Source organism: Labrus bergylta, chromosome 4 (genome assembly GCF_963930695.1).
Source record: "Labrus bergylta chromosome 4, fLabBer1.1, whole genome shotgun sequence".
In the NCBI taxonomy this organism is placed as follows: Eukaryota; Metazoa; Chordata; class Actinopteri; order Labriformes; family Labridae; genus Labrus; species Labrus bergylta.
The window spans coordinates 14,783,550-14,808,605 of record NC_089198.1 but is presented as its reverse complement, the minus strand read 5'-3'; the positions used below and the strand labels follow the sequence as shown (position 1 = coordinate 14,808,605).

At 42.2% G+C, this 25,056-nt stretch overlaps 1 protein-coding gene across 1 annotated transcript; it reads left to right on the top strand.

Moving 5' to 3' along the window:
* Positions 1-53: 53 nt before the first annotated feature.
* hs2st1a (heparan sulfate 2-O-sulfotransferase 1a) lies at positions 54-25,056 on the top strand. The gene is made up of 8 exons (XM_020651956.3): positions 54-363; positions 548-721; positions 19,826-20,079; positions 20,209-20,294; positions 20,933-21,071; positions 21,431-21,528; positions 22,742-22,899; positions 24,247-25,056. Exons 2-8 carry the CDS (start codon positions 598-600, stop codon positions 24,468-24,470), a joined length of 1,083 nt encoding a protein of 360 aa, XP_020507612.2. The 5' UTR covers positions 54-363; positions 548-597; the 3' UTR covers positions 24,471-25,056.

The window sequence follows — 25,056 nt, the reverse complement described above, 5'->3', positions numbered from 1 at the left end:
CCTCGCCTCCGCGGCTGTAATGGATAAAAAAATGAACTGCGACACCTGCCGTCCAAGTTCAGGTCAGTTTGTGAAAACGGTCCAATCCGGGTTGAACAGACAGTTATAGTCGACGAATAGAAACCCCAAGCTGTGTGGTGGACTGTGGGTACATCCAATGGCCTGGGTGTGTAGTAGTAGTGTGTCCGTGGTGCGGTGGTGAACACACTGGGACAGGACAGCGCTGCATGGGGGACGCAGGAGACAGCGGCGGGCACCAGCGATCGTACTGTGGACAAACCCCCCTGGTGCTCTATGGCGCTCCGTTATTGGGAATTGAATTAATTACATCAATGAGCCGAGCATGAACACATCGTTTTCGAGGTAACCAGCGGATCTGAACACTGGGAAATATCTACTCACTCACACGCACACACACAGAGGGAGAGAGAGAGACAGAGAGAGAGAGAGAGGGAGAGAGAGAGGGCCATGCACAGACACTCAGCCGCTTTGTAATCACCATCGTTTGTCTGTGTGTGTGTGTGTGTGTGTGTGTGTGTGTTTGCAGTGTCTCCTCCTCTGAGCATGGACTGACCACATCTCTCTCTGGATGATTTGATGGGGCTGCTCAGAGTCATGATGCCGCCCAAGTTGCAGCTTCTGGCGCTGCTGGCGTTTGCAGTGGCCATGTTCTTCCTGGAGAACCAGATCCAGAAGCTGGAGGAGTCCAGGGGAAAGCTTGGTAAGTTAAAGCCTGATTCAATCCCTGTACAAAAACCCCTCGAGGAGAACCTATAGGCTGTGCGGCAGCCTGTGGACCCCCCCACCACCACCACCACCTCTTGTGTGTGGGCTGTTCATCACCTTTTGTTGTGCATTGTGGTCATTAGAGGCAATCCTTTTCTCTAAACACACACCGCATGGTTTGGTTCAGACTGAGTCATGAAATGTTAAAGCATCTGCCCCACTGAACTTTGCATGACTGTGACTTGTAAAAAAAAATCTTTAACTATTCCAAGATGTGTGTGAACCTGTCGTCCTGAGCTGTGCAGTGTGAGACCGAGGAGCTGCTGCTGTCCTCAGTATGTTACTCTTTGATACAGAGTGAGCAACAGTGGGCTCATTATGCAGTTTAAAGTGGTTCATAGTCTGGTCTTTGTCTCTGTTCAGCAGCCTAGTATCCTTAAGGTATTCTGCATACAATGACTGTATTAAAAAAAAAAACATTTGAGAAGCTGGTGCTGCAGAGATTTATGTTTTTCTTGAAGAAAATACCTTTTGTTACTTTCACTTAACATGATTGTGCAGATTGGTGGCTGTGGAGTGTGACTCAAAGTTAGTGTGGTCATTCATGAATAAAAAGTATATTCAGTGCTCTAAGAATTGGCAGAAAGCCTGTTTATGCTCGGTGAGGTTATTTTTTTTTTTTTTGGGGGGGGGGGGGAGTAATACTCTGCATGCATTAGGACGCTCCCATGCTGCAAATCCTCTCCTGCCCCTTCACCAAACTCTTCCCTGTGATTGAAATGTGGCCCGGCACAGCGTTCAAATCTCATTTTCGGGCTCCCATCAGGGGCTCGATCCCCAGTAAAGATCTGGGACATTGCGGGATTATCTCTCCAGTGCCTCTGCTGTGGGGATTGTGTAGTAACAGCAGCTCGTGCACCTCAGGGGTTCGAACAGCACCTCTAGTGTTGTCGGGTGAAATCGGACGGAGGATATGTTAGAGCAGGGAATTTACAGGTGTAGTCGCTTTGACAACGGCTGCAGTGAGAACTCCATTTATAGGTGAGGCAATGTTTGGTGTCTTGCGTCTGTGAATGCTGGTCTCATTTAAGAGGCGCACTGTGACACTTAATGGAACAGGTGGCAACACTGATGCTGTTAGTAACACCGGGGGACTTTCCTACCATAGTGAGTACAAATGTCTGCTGTGGCATCTTAACTTTTGTATATTTTCACACCAGAAGTCACTCTGGATGATAAGACCGATGCACATGTTTTTGGTTAGGCGCATTTTTTGCCGGGAAATGATATGATGTAACCAAACTTAATGTAGTTGTAGGATTGCTTAAGGTCCAAAATATATCAAGAGTTACAAGATGTGTTTGTGTGTTATGACCTTAAGGAGACAAGGCCTGTTGGGTGATTGTTTATGGAAATGTTGGAATAAGCTGCATTGCCTTATCTTAAATAAAGTGTTAAAGTAGACAGTTTATTCAGAAAAACAAATTTGCAGTTTATTTTATGATCCTCCAGATAGTCATCAAAGTATACTTAACCCTCTTAAGATGGCTATAAAACATACTGGAATCACTTAATCATAAATTTTTATGGGGTGCCTGTTTCGCTCAGCGGTTAAATTACGTGCGCTGTTACAGAGGCTGAGGTCCGCTAAGCCACAGCTCGGGTTCGACTCCAGCCCCGTATATCATTCCACACTCTCTCTCTTCCTGGTTTCCTACTCTATCCACTTTCCTATCCTCTGAATGGAGGCAGAACATGCCTCAAAGAGTCTGTTTAATGTAGAAGACATTTCTACATTAAAGAAACAAATAGTTTGAGGTTTTTTATTGCACAGATAGAGAACATGTCGGGAGAGTTTTGCTACAGCAAAGCAAGCATTCAACCTTAAATATGGTCATGACATTATGAGCTGCCCCTGAGTAAATAAAGACAAAAAGTGTGGTTCTACACGACAGCATCCAGTAACTCATGGATTGGACATGATTCATTTTCACATAACAATCTGAATTGAACACAATCCACTAACGTTAAGTGGTTTGAACAAGATCAACGATGAAATCCTTTGATTTCTCATCGCTAACGTCATCATCTTGGAAGTTGCAGTGAGACTTTTTCTTCAGGATATTTCGAACATTACTCATAAAATAATCGGTGGATTAATCTGGAATTTAAAAAAGAGTTGCAGCCTTAATCAAGTTTACTTTTAATATTCTGTGATCAAAAATGATGTGTTATTGTTTTTACAGTCGACAGTTCTAGATATATGTGATCTATTTATGAATTGATTGATCAATCGATCAGGCTCATTGATGATTATTTTGAAGTCAATGTTGACAGAAATCAGTTCATGATTTTCCATCCTTACAGCACTAGCGAGGGCCTGATATAGATAACATCATGCCACCCTTACTGGGGCGAGAGCTGAACCATTTTCAGATCAGCTGGTGAAAAAATCACTCATTTAAACTAAAATGATACAGCTAGGGGAAAAAAATGAAAATTGTTAGTTCATCATGGAAGTTAACAATCATCTTTGGGTTTTTGAATGTTGGAAAAATGTGTGAGAAGTATTAACCACCAAAAACGAACCATATTCAGACTTTGTGTTAACCAAGAGTGAATCAGCTGTGAAAGTCATCATTACAAGACTAAATCCTGTAATCCTGGGACTTACAGGCAGCTGAGTAACTGAGTCCGATTTTGTCAGGTGAATTTTCATCAAGTTTTGAGGCCAGATTGGGAATCAAATCCTTGAGTTTTGGTTAATGGACTTAAGTATCCCAGCTGAGTTGTCACATGTTGTAACAACAGGAGTGCTGGTGGTATAGATGGCTGTATTGGCCTGTGACATGGTTTACTGCTGCTGTAGAGAGCTATTCTTTACACCCACGGAGACACACAAATACACACACCCTCTCCCAAAGCTGAAACACAACCCCCCCCCCCGACTGCCCAACACCACGAGAATCTGTTGACTTGGCACAAAGCGCTCTGATGGATGACTGGGCCCAGCAGACGTCTGTATACTGGAGCTCTGAATTATGTGCTGCATGGGGAAATAGTTGTGAGTGAGGCTTTCAGAGGCGCGGCGCTGACAGACTGCTTCGGGGGCCGGACACATTACCAGGTAGGTACGCCTGCTGCAGGTCTGTCTGTCCAATTATGAGAAAGCTGTGTCACTATTACAACAAAGAACGAACCCCAAATCCTGCTCTTACAACAAAATCAGCTCCAAACGTCACCTGTATCATGTGTTCACAGATTTCAGTGACCTGCGTCCTCTCCGAGCAGAGAGGGATGCTGTCGCCTGAAACACCTTTGAATCAATTCCCCTTAGACTCCCCCCGCAGGGCAGACAAGCTGTGATTTGCTTCCAAGCTAATCGTCGTCTCCAGGTTCCTCTGAGTCTCCTGCATTACAATCACGCCGCTGTGCAGCTGTGTGTCCTGCTGTGGGCCTAATCCATTATTCTGACAGGATTTCTCTCCGGCTGTTCACTGCCTCTGCTGCTGCCGGCTGGGTCAACGGTAACGCAGGCTGATTGTGCAGAGATGGATGGAAGGAAGAATGGATATAAAGTTTCTTTAATAAGGAGCAGCAAACAGGGATTTAAGGCCACCAGTCATTAACTCTATCTCTGTTCACTTCCTGCGCTCACCTTGAAGAATTTCAGCATGTCTGCAGTCTGAGGCCGACCGTCCTTTGTCTCACTGACGTCAGACAGGAAACAGATGCCTGAATTTGATTAAACTGTGATTAGATCTTCTCAACCGGTTGAGAAAATGTGATTAGATGCTTAAAAGTGAAGAAAACCCTGGGGATTTCCCCAAGTGTGTACTATATTGAGCAGTAGCTTAAAAGCCATGAACAATGTTTTTTGGTGGATAAAAAGAAGCAAAAGAAATAGTCTCCTCGAAGTAGAAGTAAGTATATTGTCTTACAATTAGGATTAAGTACATTGTATATGCTAATAAGTTGATTGTCTTCATCGTACACAGGATAATGTTGGCATCCGCTCGACTTCTCCATAAAGATGATTAAAATAATGATTCACTTTTTGCATTTCATTTTTTTCTACGCGCCACTTTGATTTGGCACCGATTATGTTTTTTTTTTAAAGTGCAAAGCTGGCTCATGTGAAGAAGTCAAGACTGAAGGGTGAGATTTCCTATCCCTTTGCAATAAGATCATAAAAGATGATATTGCGAACCCGTAGGATGTGTTGTGGGAAATGTACGATACCCATCACGTTCAGTGAGGGCTCTTAAGCCACATCATTTTAAAAAGATCTCCTCTCTTTTCTGGCTGAAAGCATGTTCATTACACAGTTGAGTGCATCATTATTTGTGTAACATCTGTCTTGCTATCTGCTTTTATAGATTCAAGCCTCGCCACAGTTATTTCCTGAGGGAGAATTTTCATAAACACAAAGAAAAGCTCAGTCCTCGCTCTTAAAATCCACGATTTTTTTTAGCAGCTTTTCCACCCGTTTTGAATTCTGTAGGTTGTAGAGCTTGTCGTCAGGGGTTGGAGGTTTAAATAAAGAGGACATCTATGGTATATTGAGAGCTGCGTGAATAGACACGTTGCTTATAAAACTGTCACCCTGTGGCCCCTGTAACTGGACCAAATGACCTCTTCACCTTTGTGCCCTGCAGGCCATGTGAGGGCTGTGTGTCACCTAGCAGCAGAGACTTTCCCCCCACTGAATCATCGCCATTACTCAGCCTGATTAAAGGAATTCAATTTCTATCTGTTGCTGGGTGATATTTAGCTCCAGACACAAACAGCTCTGTGATGAGCTCTGAGAGACCAAAGATGCTATTGAACGCAGAAAAAGGATGGCGATGCATGCGTCCATTGTCAAGAGTGGGAGCTGCGCTGACGTTACTCTTTTAAAGCATTCAATTGTCCTGATTTGAATTTGATACGTGTTGCTCCGAGGCTGTGGGTTGAATTTGACTTTGATTGTCATGCCAAGCACTCACAGCTACAAGCCCACTCCCTGGCTCTGCCGCCGGGGGACCTGGGGCAACTGGTCAGGAATTTGCTCTTGAGAGGACATTTGTCAGGCATTGCTTGTCAAGTCCACCACGTCCACTTTGACTGGACGAGTTTATAACCTGCTGCTGCGAACGCCCTCTTACACCCTGTCGCTGATAAGACCTACAGCTGCAGTTTAAATGTTACTTTATTGATCACCCAAGCAGCTACCTGGTTCCTTTTACTCCCACACGTTTATCGAGTGCGTGCCAACTGGTTTGTGACTCGAAACATGGGCTTCCTTTTGAAGCTAATTGATGACACTTTGGAAACAGTCAGCAAGGCTGAACCCAAACATCAACCCCCTTAAATCTGTACCCACCCACTATTTCTTCCTCACGCTGTTTCATTTCCTGGCTAAGGTGATGGCACTGTGATTCCCTCTGATCTCTTCCTGGTACCCCCTCATCTCTGTTTTTAGCTTCTCCGAGGTGTATAACGGGCGCGTGAGTCATTTGCTTCGCTGCACGTTGGCATCTGCTACCGTAAGAATCCGGTAGCTTCCAGTGCCTGGACCACGCTGCTCACACACTTTCTGTTACATTCCAAGTGAGCGACTAATGGAGGCAAGCCCGCAGCTGAGACGAGCACGGGTGTCATGGATGGATTTTCTTTTTTTGGAGGTCGGGAAGAAGGGCGTTATTGGCGATCGCGGGCTTTGGCTGTATTGTTGGAAGCAGACCTTGATTAGTCCAGAGAATTTATTGCTGCTGGCGCGCACTTTTGCCTGACAGGGAATGTGTTCCTGCAAAGTGGCACGTGGCAGCAACCAGAGCCGACGGCTGGGTTTGCTGCTGTAGCAGGATGACAGACAGGCTAATCGGGGTGTTATGGACGGTTTCACACTCTGGATGTAATTGGAGGCTGTTCTAGAAGAATACCTCGCTCCAAAACCACCCATCACTCGCCCTCAGCTGGCCCCCTGCCCAATACTCCCTCCCTCCTCTCCACGCAGACACACTTTCTCCTCCTCTCCGTCTTCATTTTCTTCCTGTGTCACCGTTTCTTCAGAGGTGTCGGCTCACTCAACCCCCGAGGCCTGGGCTTCAAATATCATGTGGCACAGACACCCTGCAGGCCAGATCCTGTACAGGGAATTTGCAGGGACAATTCGGAGCTCTGACTGATGGCTGGAGAGACATCATTTAGTAGCGTCGATAAATCAGACGCTGGTCAGCAAATCATCCGGCGGAGACTCTCAGAGTGAACATTGATCCTGAGTGCTGCGCTGATGTGACGTTTACTTATATGATGTCTCAGGACTGATCGTTTCTTTCAGCCTCTGTGATCTGTTTAAATGATGCTAGGAACTACACAAGATCCAATTTATCCTCTCCAGGGCTCTCACCTTGCCATATCAAGTTAAAAGCCTGAAGCCTTTTGATGTTCTGATACCATATTTTTTTTTCTTCCTGATAACAATGTTGACACCATACCCTTAATATTGTCAGATGCCAAGTATCCCTCTCGTTCAAGCAGCGTAATACCTTTAAACAAGTGAATTTCTGTGGGGGGGCGAATTAAGTGTTTGCATTGGGTTGGTGCATTCATTTTAAACTCAACAATAATGATGATACAGGTATATGGGTATTGGGTCTCTTCCACATGTGAAGTGTAACTCCAGAGTCAGTTGACTTTCTTCAGATTTACACGGTTTCTTTTTCCCTTTTTTGCTCCACATTCAGACAAAACAGGGAGAAGCTGAAAAACTGTCCAACTGACTAGTCTGTTGTAATTGTGACTTGTTGAGACAGTGTTCTAACCCAGCTCTTTCTGGATCAGTGGATGTCTAATCTTGTCCTGCGTATTGAAGTATCCCTCTAATAAAAGCCAGATTTACAAAGCACCTTATTGTTATCATTGCAAGATGATTTGAATATTGGGGGTGTATCAACCTCCCATTACCTGTATAGAAATCGGAGGTTGATACAGGTAGCAGTAATGGAACAACACTAGTGTGTGGTCCAAAAAAAGCAGGCGTTAGTCACATACCCCCCCCTCCCCCCTTTTCTTCTGAGTTTTGCAGTGATTCATGTTCTCTCCAACACCTTTCAGTTCCTCTGGCAGAAGGAACTGGGAGCAGCTAACAAACCCCTGTCACTATTATAACTTCTTACAGTCCTCTAATCCAGCTCTTCCTGTATCAATAGTTGTACAGTACACACATTTTTTTATTTGCGTGCAGTCTCTGTGATATCCAGATCCCTCTTGTGTTTCTCTAACCCCACTGGATTGGTGCCTGGCAGAAGAATATCCGCTGTTGGCTTGCCGGAAACAAGGTGCTATCAAAGGAGGAGGAGGACGTGTAGAGGGAGCGGGGATGAAAATGAAAAGATGATTTAATTTTCATTTTGAGACAGAAATATTTAAAGCCCCGGCTTGTGAAAATCATAAGCCTCAGCGGGGGAAAAAGGGAACGCATAAAGTACGCCTTCAGGGTTTTACAACCAATTTCATCAGAGCACAGAAGTATAGAGGAGGAAGGAAGGTGGATGAGCAGTGTTGTTCTTCTTCCACAAGCCACATCCTCCGATTCAACTTTGTTCCTGAGAGCTTTAGGGTTTCGCTTTAAGCTGCTGTTAATATGCTTACCTGTATAATGTCTAACACTGTCGCCTCAGAGACAAACTGTTATGATGTACTCTTTAGTCGTCGTCTTCGTTCCTGCCTTATTGATCGGTTTGTCTGTTTTGTGCTGTTTACTTTATGTCTCCCTCTTGGCATGTGACTCTCTTCATCTCACCACTGCTCTGAATGTTCTAAGCAGCTTTGCTAAATTGCCTGAAATTCACCTTAAGTCTATTAGACAGTCTACAAATAGATAGATGGTAAACAGCTGTGTTGTTTGTGTGTGTGTGTCACACCTTATTACTGAAATATCTGGGTTGCTGAATATTCATCTCTGCACTTTCAGACAGCTCCCTGCTGAGCAGGAATCAGTTGATTCATGTCTCTGCATCTCTTTTTCCTTTTTCATGAGGTGTTCATTATTTCCCTCAAACACAGTAATGAAACACACATGGCTGATATCCATCCTGCTCCACCTCTGACTAATATTTACAATGCACCACACCAGCACAGTGTTGCTGTTTATTCTGACCTTATTAAAATGATTGGGTATCGGCCGAATAGGACTGCTCATTGATTAATATGGTCTCTTTGTCCCTGTGATTGCAAACACATTTTATAAACCCTTTAAAAAAAAAATAATTAAAAGTTACTCATGCATGAAAATCATCTCAATGTTTTAACTTATTAGGATTGCAACTTAGAATTTTCCCCAATTATTAGTCAACCAACTGCATTTCAAATGAATTCATCAGCTTTAATTACCATCTAAAATGACAGAAAATAGTTCAAATGCCTAACTGAATTTTCAAAAACCAGCAAATATTCATTCTCAATGCTTGTTTATTCAATATGTGCGACTGAGTGATGTTTTTTTTGTTTTTTTTAATTAAACCCATATTAACGGCGCAAATAATACGTGTTGAAAGTGGTTTTGGATTCACAGCTAAATACATGTTGACCTAAATACATGTAAAGAGCATGCAAGACTGTCACATAGTTAATAAACTTAAAATTCAATTAATTTTCCAGAAGCACTGGGCTTTGCTGCCTTATTTTTGGTTTATATTGGAGCATCATTTTATAAGCATGATTCAAGTGCTGGTTTTAACTTTAATTCAGAATATTAGTTCATATTTATTGAAAAAAAAATCTGCTAATCACAGATGGAATGCCTCTGAGAGGCTTTCATAGACAACACCTGGAGGCATTATAACCCACACTGCAACTAGACCAAAATCAGTTTGGGTGGAGAATGGATGGAGGTGTTCAATGTTTGTAGAAGCCAATTTAGCCCAAACATGCAACCCTCAAAATTAGAAAAAGTAACCTCAGAGTTCTGCAAATCTCACTTCTTTCTATCTTCATATGTGCAGATTTTTTTCCATTTTCAGCCTCGTCCTCTTTAGCTCATCTGATGATGCCTTCTAGCATTGGGAATACTCATCAGATTTCTTGCAGCTGCCTCTGAATTCACAAAAGGCTTTACATAACTTTTCTCAAATATGTATTAGTACTCCCAAAGAGAACCTCTCTCATCTGGATTATAGCCAGTGAACAACGGAAGAGGTTTAGTGATACTTTTTTACACAACATGTGACCTAAACAGGGACGAAGTATGATCCAAATGAATTCCGCAAAGTGAATATCAAAGATTTGAAAAAAAAAATGGCATTGGTACAGATTCAGTCACCAGGTATTGAGTTAGAGTACCAAAATCAACCTGAAGAGAATTAAAGAGCCAATTGAGCAGTTACCTAAATGCAATCCAGTTCTTTGCAGTTTGACAGTCAAAGAATCGATTCTTAGTCGGTGAAGCTGGTTCTACATTGAAACCACATCTATAGATGTAGTATAGACCTGGTCTATATTATATAAGCCACACCCCTAATTATGTATAACTTTTAGCCTTCATAAAATCAGAACTTTCTCAAGTATTGATGTGAAATTGTCAACAATGTCAGTGGAAACACATGTGAAGACATGGTGTGTTTTACGGTGCCACTAGCATTGTGGGAGAGTTGAGTTGTAAACAAACATTTATTGTGGCATTATAAAGTGGAATTCTAGTTTGTTGTAAATGTAACTGACTTCTAGAAGTTTAGCTTATTGAACCAGCTGAAGACAGGTACTAGCTCCATCCCAGATCAAGAAATGGGCATAGATGACAGACGTCTTGAAGATGCTGGATATATTCTGATGAATGCAGAGCTGAAAAGAACTAAAAAGATGAAAGACACCCAGATAAGCTTGCAGAGATAAAGTGATAAGAAGTTGAAATGCAGAGATCTTCTGTTTAGTGCAGCTCTCACTCTGTAGCTTTTTTTTTTTTTTTTTTGTGGGACTGATTCTCAGCGGTGTTCACCTGGTCCTCCCACTCATCATTAAACCTATGAATAGCTGTCGTCTGCTCTGTGTAATAGAGTGTTGAGTTTTCCCTGGACTCCTATAGATGCATTATTAATTATGTGCTACAGGGCTGAGAGACAGAGAGGGAACATCAGAAATCTGGGTTGTTCCTGCAACCACATCTGCAGTGCCATGCAAACACTGCTTGTTGTTTTATTAGGGAATGAAGACTGGGCATTATAGGGTGGATTTCATTGTGATTCTATACATTTTCAGCTGCTGAAATGTCTGTAATTCAACTTCCTCTTGTTTTATGTCTCACAGATTTGGCTGCAGTGTGGTTTCTGTCTTCCAGCAAATATATCTTTCCTTTTTTTTTACAAGACTTACACAGATCATTTTGACTCCTTTGAACGCAAATACCTCTTAAATCTTGGCTAATTCCCCATTCTTAGTCATCGACAATCTGTGCCAAGATGAGATCTGTTCAAATCCTTCTTCCACAACCTGTCAGACCCACCTTTACTTAACGAGACGGGAATGATGGGATCTGCCATCTGTGTAAATTGCTCCATAATCTCATCTGACTGGCTGTTTCTGATGAGGCAGACAGCTCGTGGCCCCACTTTCTGTTTTCCAGACATTATCGGCTCACCTGTCAGACGGCACTGAGAGCTTCGATTGCACATAAGACATATTAGGGGGAAAGTGGCAAGTTGAACCACAATGATAATAATCTCCATCTATCCCAGATTGTTGTCATTAGTGAATGGGCAGCACTTGCATTTAGACAAGGGATTATAAATGGAAAAGCTTGTTTACGGTAAACTCTAGTTTAGCAGCTTGTTTTTCATCTCTTCTCTATGAACGTCACAAAGCAAAACGACGTGTCATGAGCTGGGACTTGATGAGCCTATTCTCCAAAAAAAGAAAAAAAAAAGAGGCAATTTTTGAAGTTTCTAGTTTCTGTTAACATCTTCCTCCTAAATGGGCTAATTGTGGTCTCAAGACCCTTACACCAAACCTCTTACCCACTTCAGGCTGCACAGAGCTGGCTGCACAGTGTTGTCTGACAGAGCTCACAAGGGCAGGTTTTGTCTCTGCTGCATGCCTGAGGAATGCTTTGTCGGCATTTTCTGACAGAAACACGCTTGTTTCCAACACGCTGCTTCTCCAGGAAGGAAAAAAGTAATTTTCTACATCGGCGTGACCTTTATGTGGATTATTTGTGCTGAATTTAAACTCCAGAAGCAGCAGGCACAGAATCCCCTTTGCCTTAATGTGCACCTGGCATTCTGGACAGAAAACTAGCCTTTTGACCCTCACACCGCCAACCTCCCTTTTCATGTATTATCCTCACCTTTTCTTTCGCCCCCTTTTTTCGTCTTCTAGTAAGAGCAGAACTACAGCGTGAAAGCCAGAACAATGAAAACCTCTTCGGTCTGTATTTATGGAGCCTCACACAGCAGCAGTGCCAAATTCAGGACAGGAAATATCACGTCACTGTGAAACTAATAATTTACAAGAATCTGCAGTGTAGCCAGACATTTTATTTTCCCCACGTTACCTCGCTGGGAGCATCTGTTGATTTGAATTCTAATGGGGCAGCCTGTTGTTGATTCCCTTTGATAGATTGTTCAGTACCATTTCTTGCATTTTCAATCAGACCAAACTCATCTTTTATGAATCCTGGGACAAGGACAGATGGATTTGGTACAAAAGACATTTTTGTATGATTGTGCCTGATTTGAGTCCTTGAATATGGAATCCTGGCTTTTGCCAGCTTGTTTTATGGAACATTAAGTAACATTTAGACGACAGGAGTTCGATAGCAGTAGGTTAGCAATAAAGGACTTTCAGCCATTTCTCACTTTTGTTCGTGCATTACCATTGTTTACAGTCTGACTAGCAACTTAGGCAAAATGGAGAATCATTAGCTGCACTTTTATCTTCCCAACCACCGCCGGACGCCCAGCCACCACCATGGGACTGTGTCTTCCCCTAAACCATCGGCGTCCTGATTAATGCATGGCCTGCTCCGACCGGCCGCTCCAGCGGCGAGGAAGTGTGGACAACCGGAACTCAAGGAATACAAAAGAGAAACCCTGCCTGCATATTATCCCATATGCCCTTGAGTCTTTTGTAAAGCGTCTTTGAGATAACAGTTGTTATGAATAGGCGCTATACAAATACTGATTGATCGACTTGCATGCAGATACTGTATGCATTGAAAGACATTAGGAAAGCTTAATCGTCTTTGGGTAACTGTCCATTGGCTTCTGAATTTGCTTTTCGGCGACTTTTGTTCACCATGTGAAGTTGTTCTGTTAACTACCAAAGCAGGCGGAAATGCTAGTGGACTGAACTTCTTATCCTATGATTGGAATCCAGAGCATTTAATGGCGGGTAAGTGGCACTTCAGTATTTGCTTTAATTTTAAAACCAAGAGGCTACGTCCTCTTTTTCTATTAAAGACTCACCGGGACACCAAATATGTCAGGATTAATGCACATCAAATGTATTCAGCCATTTCATTCATTTAGATTTGCATTCCTCAAATACAACATTAAGCAATACAGCTCTTTCTTTTTTCTGCTAATCTTGTTCTAAATCCCTCTAAGGCGATGGCTGATGGGTTTCGTGATCGTCTTAATGTGTGTGCCTGCCTTCAAGTGTCTGGCAGAGATTGAACAGTGGGTTTATGAGACACTTGTCTTTGTAAAACCAGATTTCAGCTGTGAAAGAGTGTGATGAGACTATTTAGACACAAGTTCTGATAGTTTGATGGGTGGAAGTTCTCTTTGGTTTATAATGATGAGTAGTAACCCTTTTCATAATACAGACAAATGATGATGTAATAAGTATTGATCAGTCATCTTAGATAATATTAAGAGACTTCGATAGTGAAAGTGTGTGTTAATTACTATATTTTCACTTTAAAGGGGACATATTGTGAAAAATCCATTTTTACAGTGTTTTTGAACATTTATCTGGGTAACCTGAGTGTCTACTGACCCACAAAATGTGAAATACATCCATCCAGTCCTTTGTTTGTGGTCTTAAATTTGCTTAACTTGTGACATCACAAGTTTGATTCTGGTAAAAAAAATAAAAAAAAATCCCCTCCCCTCCCCTGATATCTCCATCCCCAGCCTAGAGCAAAACTTTAGCACAGGTCCGCCATTTTTATTCTCGCTAGCAAAGGTGTGATGTCTACCGGGAAAACTCAGGGGGACTCATTGCATTTAAAGAGACACACACACCAAAACAGAGCGTTCTGAGAGAGCTGGTTTATACAGGGTCACAAACCTCCTCTGGTGCTTGATTTATGTTATATGTTGACCAAAGCACAGCACAGATGTTTCATTTAGACCACAGGGGACTGTTTAAAAAGGCGGAAAGGAGTCATAATATGTCCTCTTTAACTAAATCTTGAAGGTAACAGGATACACACAGCAATACACTGAGGCCTGAGATGGGTCGTCAACTTTTGCCTTGGGCCTCCTCATAGATTATCTTGTTTTAAAGTAGCCTGGGTAGAACAAGATTAGATTGATTGAGCAAACTTTTGGTTCTCTTTATCCAACCCCTCCCCTCTCCATGTCTGCCATTCCCCCTCTGCTCACACGAGACCACCCCCTTCACCTCAGACCACTGAATGAGAGCCTTCACAGAATCCCACTTGTGTGTCATAACCAGGGGGGAAATGCCTCGGCTGTAACAGACAGTCCGCCACAACAATAGCACTTAACTCTTTTGTTAACTGGACCTTTTTTCTTTCCAAAAAAAAAAAGAGTTAATTAATAAGAATATTGTCTGTGTGTGGAAGAAGACAATTGAAGTCTAAAGGATGCTGCTGTGTGTGTTTGTGTATCTCTCTGTTCCTGCTGTCATACTGAGCTCTTTTGAAGGCTCAGAAGATGCTTTAAATTCCCTAAATGAAAGCGCTTTCATTTATCTGTCTCCCTTTTTGGTTTTCTGCAGCTGCCAGCAGAGTTGAAAAGCTGAACAACATGGTGTTTCATATTCCTGTCTTAAATAACAATGCTAATGCAGGTTGTGTTCTGTGAAGTCAGGCCTGAATTACCCCGCCAGCCTGACTTTATTCCTGTTTCCTCTGATAATCCACTTCCCACTAAAAGGTTCTGAAGACCGAATTAGGATAATTAGAGACTGAAGAGTGCAATTTATTCAAATGTTCTTGAGTGCTGCAGTGGTGACATAACTGTACCCCCCCCCCCCCCCCCCCCCCCCCCATATAGAGAGAAGAGGCAGAAACACCGTCTCCAACAGCAGCAGACTAACTCGATTTTTATACAGCAGCAACCTAGATCTCCTCCCTGTCATCCTTCATTGATTTTGCAATCCAGCAGCATCCAAGCAGAACCATACAAGCCGTACACCTCAGTCTGCTGCTGATGGCCAATCTCTATTACCCACCTAGCCCAAGGCTTCGGTTGGAGGGGCAAACCCTCTCAGGGGGAAGGCGAAAGAGGCGGAGAGCTCCAACTGGCGGATCGGAGCAATGATGGATTTATGAGCTGCTTGGAGAAAAAAAGGATCATCGTCTCTCCCCCTCCACTTTTTATTATCCCATCAGATCTGACACGGTGGCAGTAATACATGACGGCCTGTCACATTTTGCAGATCTGGCGGCGAATATGAATGATGATTTCAAATGCTTGCGTCTAATCAGCTGCGAAATTGCTTCAGTAAATATGTTGGACTACGGGCGCTCTGTCTTCCCCCTGTCTCTCACTCTGAATGAAGCTCACAGTAATAGGCTTGTAGTTGTCACGATGTTTAAGACCCGTGTTGGCTTCACGGCTCATAATTAGCTTTTAATGCACAGAGAAGGCTTGAGGGAAGAAACTGGCGGAAATGTGGAATGAAAAGAGGCCTGCTGTGTGGCCACAGTAATTCAGCCTTTTGTTCTCTAATTAAATGACCTCTGAGGGGAGCGCTAAGCTTAAGTTTGTGTGTGTGTGGCGCCCTCTGATATGGCCGTTTGTGCCAAGTGCATTCAGTCTGGCAATGAATAGGGCGTCAAATACAAAGCCCGAGGAGCCCTCTCTGTGCCTGCTTCGCCCCCTTTTTGCTTGTTGAAACTTTTCCACTAAACACCCATGTCTTAAACAAGTGGTTTCTGGGCCCCTTCGTTGTAGTTCGGGACACATAGCTCGCAGTCTTTTCTCACTCTCTCTCACCTCTTCTGCAGAAAAAAAAGGGAGGGACTGGGAGCCTTCTTTGTAACCTTGAGCTTCACAAAAGCTTAATTTTCTGTGATGCATGTTCTTCATTTTAGCCTTGAGGAGGTCAGCAGTTCAACATTTAGAACAAGAACAAAGCCAAAGTCTGCAGACACAGAGGTTGAAGTTTTAATTCAACTTTTTAATTTTAAAATAATGCTAGCGTTTGTCTTGTTGATAATATAGTTGTTCTATAGGATGTCGATGTTTTAGCTCGGCTGTTTGAACAACTGATTCCCAGCTATGACTCCAAGATGGTTCTGTTTTAATCTAAAATGTTGTGCTTTGTAAATTGTACTTTGTCTCTCTTTGTATTTCCGTCTGTAACTTTGTGTTTTTTGCTGCTGCCTGTCTTGGCCAGGTCTCCCTTGAAAAAAAGGTTTTTAATCTCAATGGGACCAAACTGGTTAAATAAAGGTTAAATAAAAAAGAATAATAATAATGCAACAGTTTCCTCTGACTCTTCTGTCAGCACAAAAGATGTGGATGGAATTATTTGTTGTTTTCACATACACCCTTCTCCTTCTTCTCTTCTTCATCCTTTCTAAAAACAACACATTTAAGCATTATATCTGAGAAACAATGTGTGGATAATCCACAGAACTCCCTGTCATCATTTTCACTCTGAGTACTCTTTCAGCAGAAAGTAGTTCCAGTAAAAAACTGTTGACAGCGATGTCTGTGGATTATCCAGGAACACTGTCTTCTAAAACCACATTCTTTTCTTGCTGGGATGTTCGAATAGCTGCATGCAGAAGAAATAATTCAGTTGTTGATATAGAAATCTCAGTGAAGTATAAGTGGAGTTAATATTATAATAATAATAATAATAATATTATCTACCTGCAGGTAGATGTCAGAGGAAAACTCTGAAAGATGTTGTGACTCATCAAGCAGTAGCAGGACTGAACATCAACATTCAAGCTGCAGGGCCTCAAAACACTGCTGAAAGATGCTAAAAAGCCCTAAAAAGCTAATAAGTGGAACTGCAGATTGATAATTGAAAAATATATATTTACAGCAGCTTCTGAGGAAAACCTCTTCATGTATTATTGATTAAGAGCTTAACCCTCTCAAACGTAATCTAACTCACCAGGATCATGTGGGAGTGGATTTTTTTCCGATTGGATCAACAACAATCTGGCCACCCAAAGCAACCCCACAACTGTCATGAGGTTAAGATCCCAATGTTGCTTTATAACAAGATGTGATCTTTTCAACGCAATAACAGCGCAAATAGTAACACAAATACATGTGAAATAAATGAATCTACTCTTTCTTTGCCAGAAAATGCTCCAGAAATGTTTTTAACCTTTAGTTTCAGGGCACTTGCAAACAGCACAAACTGTTTGTTTCTTAGTGTGCTACTACCACTACAAAGCAACAGATATTATTTATGACTTCTTTTGTTACGAGTTGTACCCTGTTTTCTAAAAGTCACAGTCTCTGCTCACCGTGCACCATCTTAAAAATAATCCTAAAAGGACACTTGAGCCTAAGCGATAAAGTTCCAACATAGCAACTGTTATTGCTGTTGTTGTTGGCTTGTGCATGCTTTGGGGCGCGTGAATGAATGTTTCTATTACAGTTGTCCTGCATGCTGACAGCCTTCAGCCGTTACAGCCACCTGGCACGTCTACGCAGCAGTGTGTGAGCGTGTGGAAGTGGCGCGGCTCCGTCCGTAACCAGACCCTGGAACATAAACAGGTGCTCAGGAGGGTGTAAGAGAGGGGGCACTGAGAGCATTTATTCTTTTTAAAAATGTATTTTGGGCTTTTTATGCATTAATTGGAAAGACAGGACAGTGGATACAGTCAGAGAAATCGGGGGGGGGGGGGGGGGGAAGTGGTGAATAGCATGCAGGAAAGGAGCCAAAAGTTGGATTTGAACCCGGGCCAGGCTGACTGCTTTTGAGGACTTTAGTCTCTGTAAATGCGGCCAACACACTTACCGCTAGGCTACAGGCGCCCCGCCTGAGTATTCCTGTGTGTGTGTTGTTGTTGTGCGTGATCACAGATGACGGAGAGAGGCTGGCGGAATCACAGATGACATCCTAATTGGCCTCTGGTGCCAGATGCCAGCCTGTAAAGCCGGGCCAGGCCTGACCAGGCTAGTGTAACAGTGTCTCAGCAGCAGCCAGGCAGGGCTTTAGGCAGGGCTTAAGTAGGCCCGCTGGCTCCACAGAGTGCTCCCACGGGTATTAGGTGCTCCCACACACACATACACACACACACACACACATATAAACACCCTTCTTCTTCTTGTCTTCATCCTTCCTGCAGAGCTCTCTGTGACATTGTCAACACCAGTCAATCTGAGGCGAATTCAGACCAAGAAAAGCTTGAGGCTTGACAAAGGCCCAGGCTTCTTTGTGTCACATCTATTCACACAGAGGCGTAGAGGTCTGGCTTTTCTGAAGCTTAATGCAGTGTTTGCATTGAGACCCCCCCCCCCCCCTCCTCACACTCTGCCTTCCTCATTTGTAGTGTATATTTATGCCTCATAAATGTCCAGTGAAATATCAAGTAACTGAAGCCTTACCGTCTAACCAGCACCCTCTCACCCTTCACCTCTGGCTCTTTACCTCTTCACCCTTGTTACGTGATGCTTTTCTCTGCAGAAAAAGGAAACCACATCTTTAAAAAAACCACTTGAGACTATCCAGGCTGGGTCTGAAGCACACACAGAGATGTTCTTGGACCTATGACATTATATTTGATGAAAAACTGGAGCAGGCAAACACTTCACTTTGCAGTTAAATAAGGAGAATGAAAGAAAGAGTAGGATATTAAAGCTGAATCTGATTAGTGAACAGGAGAGGTGGTACGTCAGCGTGAAATAGGCTGCTCTGAAAATGATTAACTAATATTCTTATTGTAGATTCTTCTTGATCCTCGCTGTGAAGCAGGAAAGAGGTTTCTGCTATCTGCTCTCAATAAGAGACAGTGTTCAGATGAAAAGTATCTACTTCTTAATACAGTAACAGATCATTCTCTCACACTGATGTTTCCTAATCCTTAGCTGAATAAAAGTTTTAAAGGGGAGTTATTGTAGACGAGACTGTTTAGATTTAAAACTAAATTCAGTAGAGATGTCAAATATGCAACAGCTGCGTGCTGCTTGACCAATGTGTACACAAATATCTGAGGATGTGAGGAAAGGAGTTAGCAGTGGTTTTTGCTTAGACTATTCTGAGAGTTTAACTCCTTTTTGCTGCTTTGTGTATCGTGCTTACACGTGCACAATACTAAATGATACAGTGAGAGATCAGAGGTCAAGTTCAACTTTAGAAAAGCACTCGTGGACCTAGTTTAAAAATGTTTATGGAGCAACATAACATTATTTTAGCCCTCTCTTTTAAAAAAAATACAATCTGAAAATGTGGTCCAACACTTGAAATTGTCAGCTACTATAGTGGGTAAAGGGAGTGTTTGTCTAGTTATTTCACAACACTGGAAAATAGCAAAGGCATATTGTGAATGTTTGAATGGCTTAATAGATTACGCGGCATATTGGAGAAAGGGGAGTCCCTCTGGGACATGTTCTGGGCCCACATGAAAGTGGAAGAAAGGTCTTACTAGATATATATAAATAGAAAAGTTCCTATGGGACTCTGTAGTATTACTCAGACATCTATGTACAGTATGACATGTTTTCTTTTTTCTGTGGATATAATACACTTATCAAACTTTTCTTGTGTGTATGTGTTTTTTGTTTATTTTTCCTTCTGGATTTATTCGTTTATGGTCGCCAAGCTGTACTAGTATCTTCCTCAATGATAGCTAGGATATTAAAGTATGTCATGTGCGCCAAAGCCTTTCAGAAAGAAAAAAACAACACAAAATCCTTACCTGTGTTTCCTGTGTATAATTTCTTGTTGTCCCTTCCAGAGCGAGCCATCGCCAGACACGAGGTGCGAGAGATCGAGCAGCGGCACACGCAGGACGGCCTTCGGGAGCGGGACTCCTCAACCTCTTTACTGTCCGACAATGAAGACGACATCGTCATCATCTACAACCGAGTGCCCAAGACAGCCAGCACCTCCTTCACCAACATCGCATACGACCTGTGTGGGAAGAACCACTACCACGTCCTGCACATCAACACCACCAAGAACAACCCTGTCATGTCCATACAGGACCAGGTCGGACACACACCTCACATGAACTGTCACCAAGTTAACATGAATTCTAGCATTGACGAAACTATTTTTGTAGACTGCTTTAAAAAGAAAAAAGTCACACATGGTTGTAATGATTGATATTTTGTTCAGGTGCGGTTTGTGAAGAATGTAACTGAGTGGAGGGAAATGAAACCAGCTTTCTACCACGGACACGTCTCCTTCCTGGACTTCACCAAGTAAATATATTTTGTACTGCAATAGTTTAATTATGGAAATGCTTTAAGGCAGGGCTATACAGTAACTCAGTAACAAGAGCCTGATCTGGAAGAAGTAAAGAGCTAAGTTTCTAAACTTAAACTTCCTATGTCAGACCTCAAATGAAACAACACTCCTTCTCTTTTTATCTTCCTCACGTACAGATGGGCTCTGCAAAATCTCTTTGTTTTTTAAATGTGTATTTCATGACTTAACAACCAACATGAATAATGAATGACCTGAAAACCTACTGATAAAATCATTCTCTTGTAATATAACTAGTAATAACTAATCTACTGACCAATAATCTGATGTTATCTCTGCATGGCTGCATCAACAGCTCGAGGGGCAGCCTCTTTGAGGGAAAAAATACATTTGGAAACAAATATCTCACTTTTTCTACATTTTTATTTTATTTATGGAATTGGTTTATTGTAAGATGTATTCCCTCTGCTGTGGCTTTGTGCTGCTGACCCCCCCTTGTGGTCATGTAGAGCTTTACATATACAGTGTAGTGATTCTTTTTCTCTAAGTTAAAACAAAATCAAACAAATCACTGAGCTTTGATCTCCAAACTGTTTTTTTTTTTTAAATCCTTAACGTCTGTCTCTGTCCTCAGGTTTGGTGTGAAGAGGAAGCCCATCTACATTAACGTGATCCGGGACCCCATTGAGAGGCTGGTGTCCTATTATTATTTTCTGCGTTTTGGGGACGACTACCGGCCCGGCTTGAGACGCAGGAAACAAGGAGACAAGAAGGTAAAAAAATATATACATTACCATATTCTTTTTGTTTGGATAATAGGTTCACTATCTCTCTTGTCTGTTGCATACAACAATAATAATATGTGTATATGGATGTTAAAATAGGCTTTGCTTGCTGTCATTACTCCTCCTGTTCATGGTGTCCATTTGAAGGTCACGTTAAAAGGATGTGTGGAGGTCAAACTCTCTGCAGAAACGTATTTTAAATGTTTATCTGAAGGTAACACGAGGCTTCTGCGGTTTAGATGGGCATCTCCTGTAGTTCCAGTCATGCCAGATTAAGACACACTGGAGTCCTTGATCCTTCAACTGATTAGACATGTAAGCGTTTTCTTCTCGGGTCTCTTTTTCAGACGTTCGATGAATGTGTATCAGCCGGCGGCTCAGACTGTGCCCCTGAGAAGCTCTGGCTCCAGATTCCCTTTTTCTGTGGACACTACTCCGAATGCTGGTACGTATTTAGACACCAGACGCTGAGCCATGTTCAGACAACACTGAGTCAGAGTGATAAATGTTCAGGTTCTCTTGGTTTCTTGCACTTATATTTGAAATGATAACAGGAACACTTTACACCTTGTGTTTGTTCACTATTATACTATGGAGAACCCTTGAATAGATGTCGGCGTGTGTAAAAGTATAAATATAGACCTGATAATTCTTTTAAATGTTAGATTCAACTATGAAGAATTTTGTGAACTTGTATCCTTCTGATGTGTTGCGGTTTTTTGTTCATATTTTGTTATTGTTTCTGGTGTGGACAGCCCACGACTTGCTGTTGGTTTGGGTCCTTTCAGAGGGATTTGTTGGGGCACATAATCTATTCATAATGGAAAGGTGGTTCGAGCAGTTCAGGGTGCTGTATCCGTTTTGTTTCATAATTCACTACATTGAACCTCAGAGTCCTCCTGTTCCACTCATCCTTTCAAGGCCTCTGATAGCTCTCTCAGCCTTGATCCTCTTCATGATGATCTGTATCAATCTCTCTCTCTCTCTCTCTCTCTCTTTGCCCTCACTCATCCCTCTTACCCTCCTAATCTCTCCTTGACACTGGCCTCCCATCTCATTTCAATGTGTGCTCTCCTTGAAGAGAAGAAGTTACTGAAGGTCTGAGTGTACAGGATTTATCAGCATGAAAAAAAGTTGTAGGAAAAGCATTACATTGTTATTGAGAGAGAGAGAGAGAGAGAGAGAGAGAGAGAGAGAATATAATATAATATAAACTGGTCAGAACTTATGATGGGAGGATTGTTTTCTGTTAAAGTGTAAATGTTCTAAAAGAAGTATGAGCTGCTGTTAATACCCACAGCATTTATAATCCTGATATCATATATTAATAGATAAATTATGAATGAGTATGAATTTTCACAGGACAGAGTGTGACATTTCGAGTATGATGTCCTCTAAAGGAGTGACATCTCTGATCACCTTCTGCACCCCTCAACAAGGCTAATGTTATTTACATTATTATATCTTATTGTTGTCTTTGATTTTTGAGCTACTGTAACAAGTGACCTTCCTCTTGCAGGAACTCAACAATGTTGATCTTATCATAATGCTGTTCTTAGTGAATATTGTATTTGTTTCTCATCAAACAGATGTGTCACTGTATTTGCGGAATACAAAAAAAAAAACAACCAAAAATGTAACCTGATCTGTGTCTGCAGGAACGTGGGCAGCCAGTGGGCTCTGGAGCAGGCCAAATACAACCTGGTGAACGAGTACATGCTGGTCGGGGTGACAGAGGAGCTGGAGGACTTTGTCATGATGCTTGAGGCGGCGCTGCCTCGCTTCTTCAGAGGAGCCACTGATCTGTACAAAACAGGTACGCAGTCTGATAAACAGTTCAAGTGCATTTGCTGTTGACCTGCATATTCTTTTGTCTCTCTCTACAGTAGTATAATAAACTGAGAGGCAGCCTAATGGCTCTGCACATTGCAATGCTAAAGCATGTGTGCTGTGGTTGCATATTATATTAGCAGTCTGAATTGCTCCTCTGGGAATTGAATTGTGATCAATATGCGCTCATGCCGCTCGCTGATGTAGTTACAGATTAGTTACAATGAGTGCAGCCAGGATGAATAATGGCGAGCACAGAAGAATTAAACCTGACACCGATATAAATGTACTGACTCAAGTCTGATATTAATCATTTCTAGCAGCAGATGAACCCCAGTACTTAAGCTAATCAGGTTTGTGTTTCATGAAATCAAAGACTGAGTCTCCTTTAGAAGTCCTGCAGTCTCAGTTATCATGTTTTAGCTGACTGGATTTGTCACTTGGAGCTTCTCATTTTTGCAAAATTTAAGATAGACTTAAAAAAAAATATGTAGAACTACTAAAACAGGACGATAAGCTGCTCCAAATGTGTGCAATTATAATTTCAGACATTATGGAAAAATGGTTTTAACCTTTTTATCAGAGGTAGGTGAGAACTGATACAACCGTCTGTCTTTATGCTAAACATGAGCTACATTTTAGCAGCCTGTTAGCTTAGCTAAGTTTAAAACTAGAAAAAGGGGGAGCCAGCTAGCCTTGCTCTGTCCAAAGGAAGTGAAATCTGATATTGATCTATACTTTGAAGCATGTTAAATCCTGTTTGTTTTGTTGTGGTCAGTTTGACTATTTCTAGTAACATCCTGATGTCTGTGCTGGTTGCCTGGTGAGCTCAGGACAATAACAGAGCTTCTCCCTGTGAAACCAAGACTTGATGGTTTACACTTTAGTATTCAAGCAAACAAATACAATTTTACACTACTGCTTTCAGCATGTATGCAAAGAGAGGCTAGTTGACTCCCAGCTTAAGGGTGTATGTATTAACATTTAGATATCGACAGATTTATAGCAATCTAACTGGTAAATTAATCCAGAAAACTGATTTTCCACATGACAAGAGCTTTCTGTCTGGAGCACTGCCTATATAAAACATTCTGCCACTAATTAAATACAAAATAAAAAAAGTAGGATTAGAGCAAAGACTGCCTCAGATGGATAGCAATGGTGGACACATGTTGATCCTGGCTCATATTGTGAGGAGTCCACTTTTGTGTGTGACACCTCCACTTAAATAAACGACCATATAATACAATTGTAATGATGATTGTGTATATAAATGATGAATCAATGAGTTCACCCTCCCAACCATTGAAATCCTGATCTCCTTCACTCACAGGGAAGAAATCCCACCTGAGGAAGACCAGCGAGAAGAAGCCGCCCACTAAGGAGTCCATCGCCAAGCTGCAGCAGTCGACCATCTGGAAGATGGAGAACGATTTCTACGAGTTTGCACTGGAGCAGTTCCAGTTTGTCAGGGCGCACGCTGTAAGAGAAAAGGACGGGGAGCTGTATCTGCTGGCACAAAACTTCTTCTACGAGAAAATCTACCCAAAAAACTGAAGAGATTGGTGTTTCATGGAGGAGGTGGGAGAAGACACTTGGAAAAAGAGAAGGAGAGAGAGAGACTGGTGGACTCCTGGTGACTGTGTGGCTGGTTTGTATGTTTGAGTCAGAGCATAATGGTGAACTGCAGAACTATCAAGCCTCTGAACGCAGCGATCAGTCTGGACGAGGAGCTCACCTCAGCAGGTCGTGTTCCCAGCGGCACCAAGGGGTCTCCTCTTCCTTTCACTGTCATTTCAAAGCGCGCTCACGCAGAGGGCCTCTGCTGGCTCGTGTCCCGTGACAGATTTCCCAACAGCTGGTCAGACCTGGACTCCTGATTGGCTCTGATCCGGCAAAAACATTGTCATCAGCTCTGTACTGTTTGGTTGTGTTTGGTTGTATTTTAACTCTTTACTCTGGCTGTTTGTTTTTTTTTCTATGTAAAGACGGTAACCTTTTCCATGGTGAACAACATGCCCATGTCTCACCACCACTACTACTAACTTAAAGAGATTTTAAGTGTAAGAAACTGACTACTGTGCTGTATTATTGGACTGAAGACTTTTGAGGTTTTTATGAAATAAAATCCATTGCGTTCATA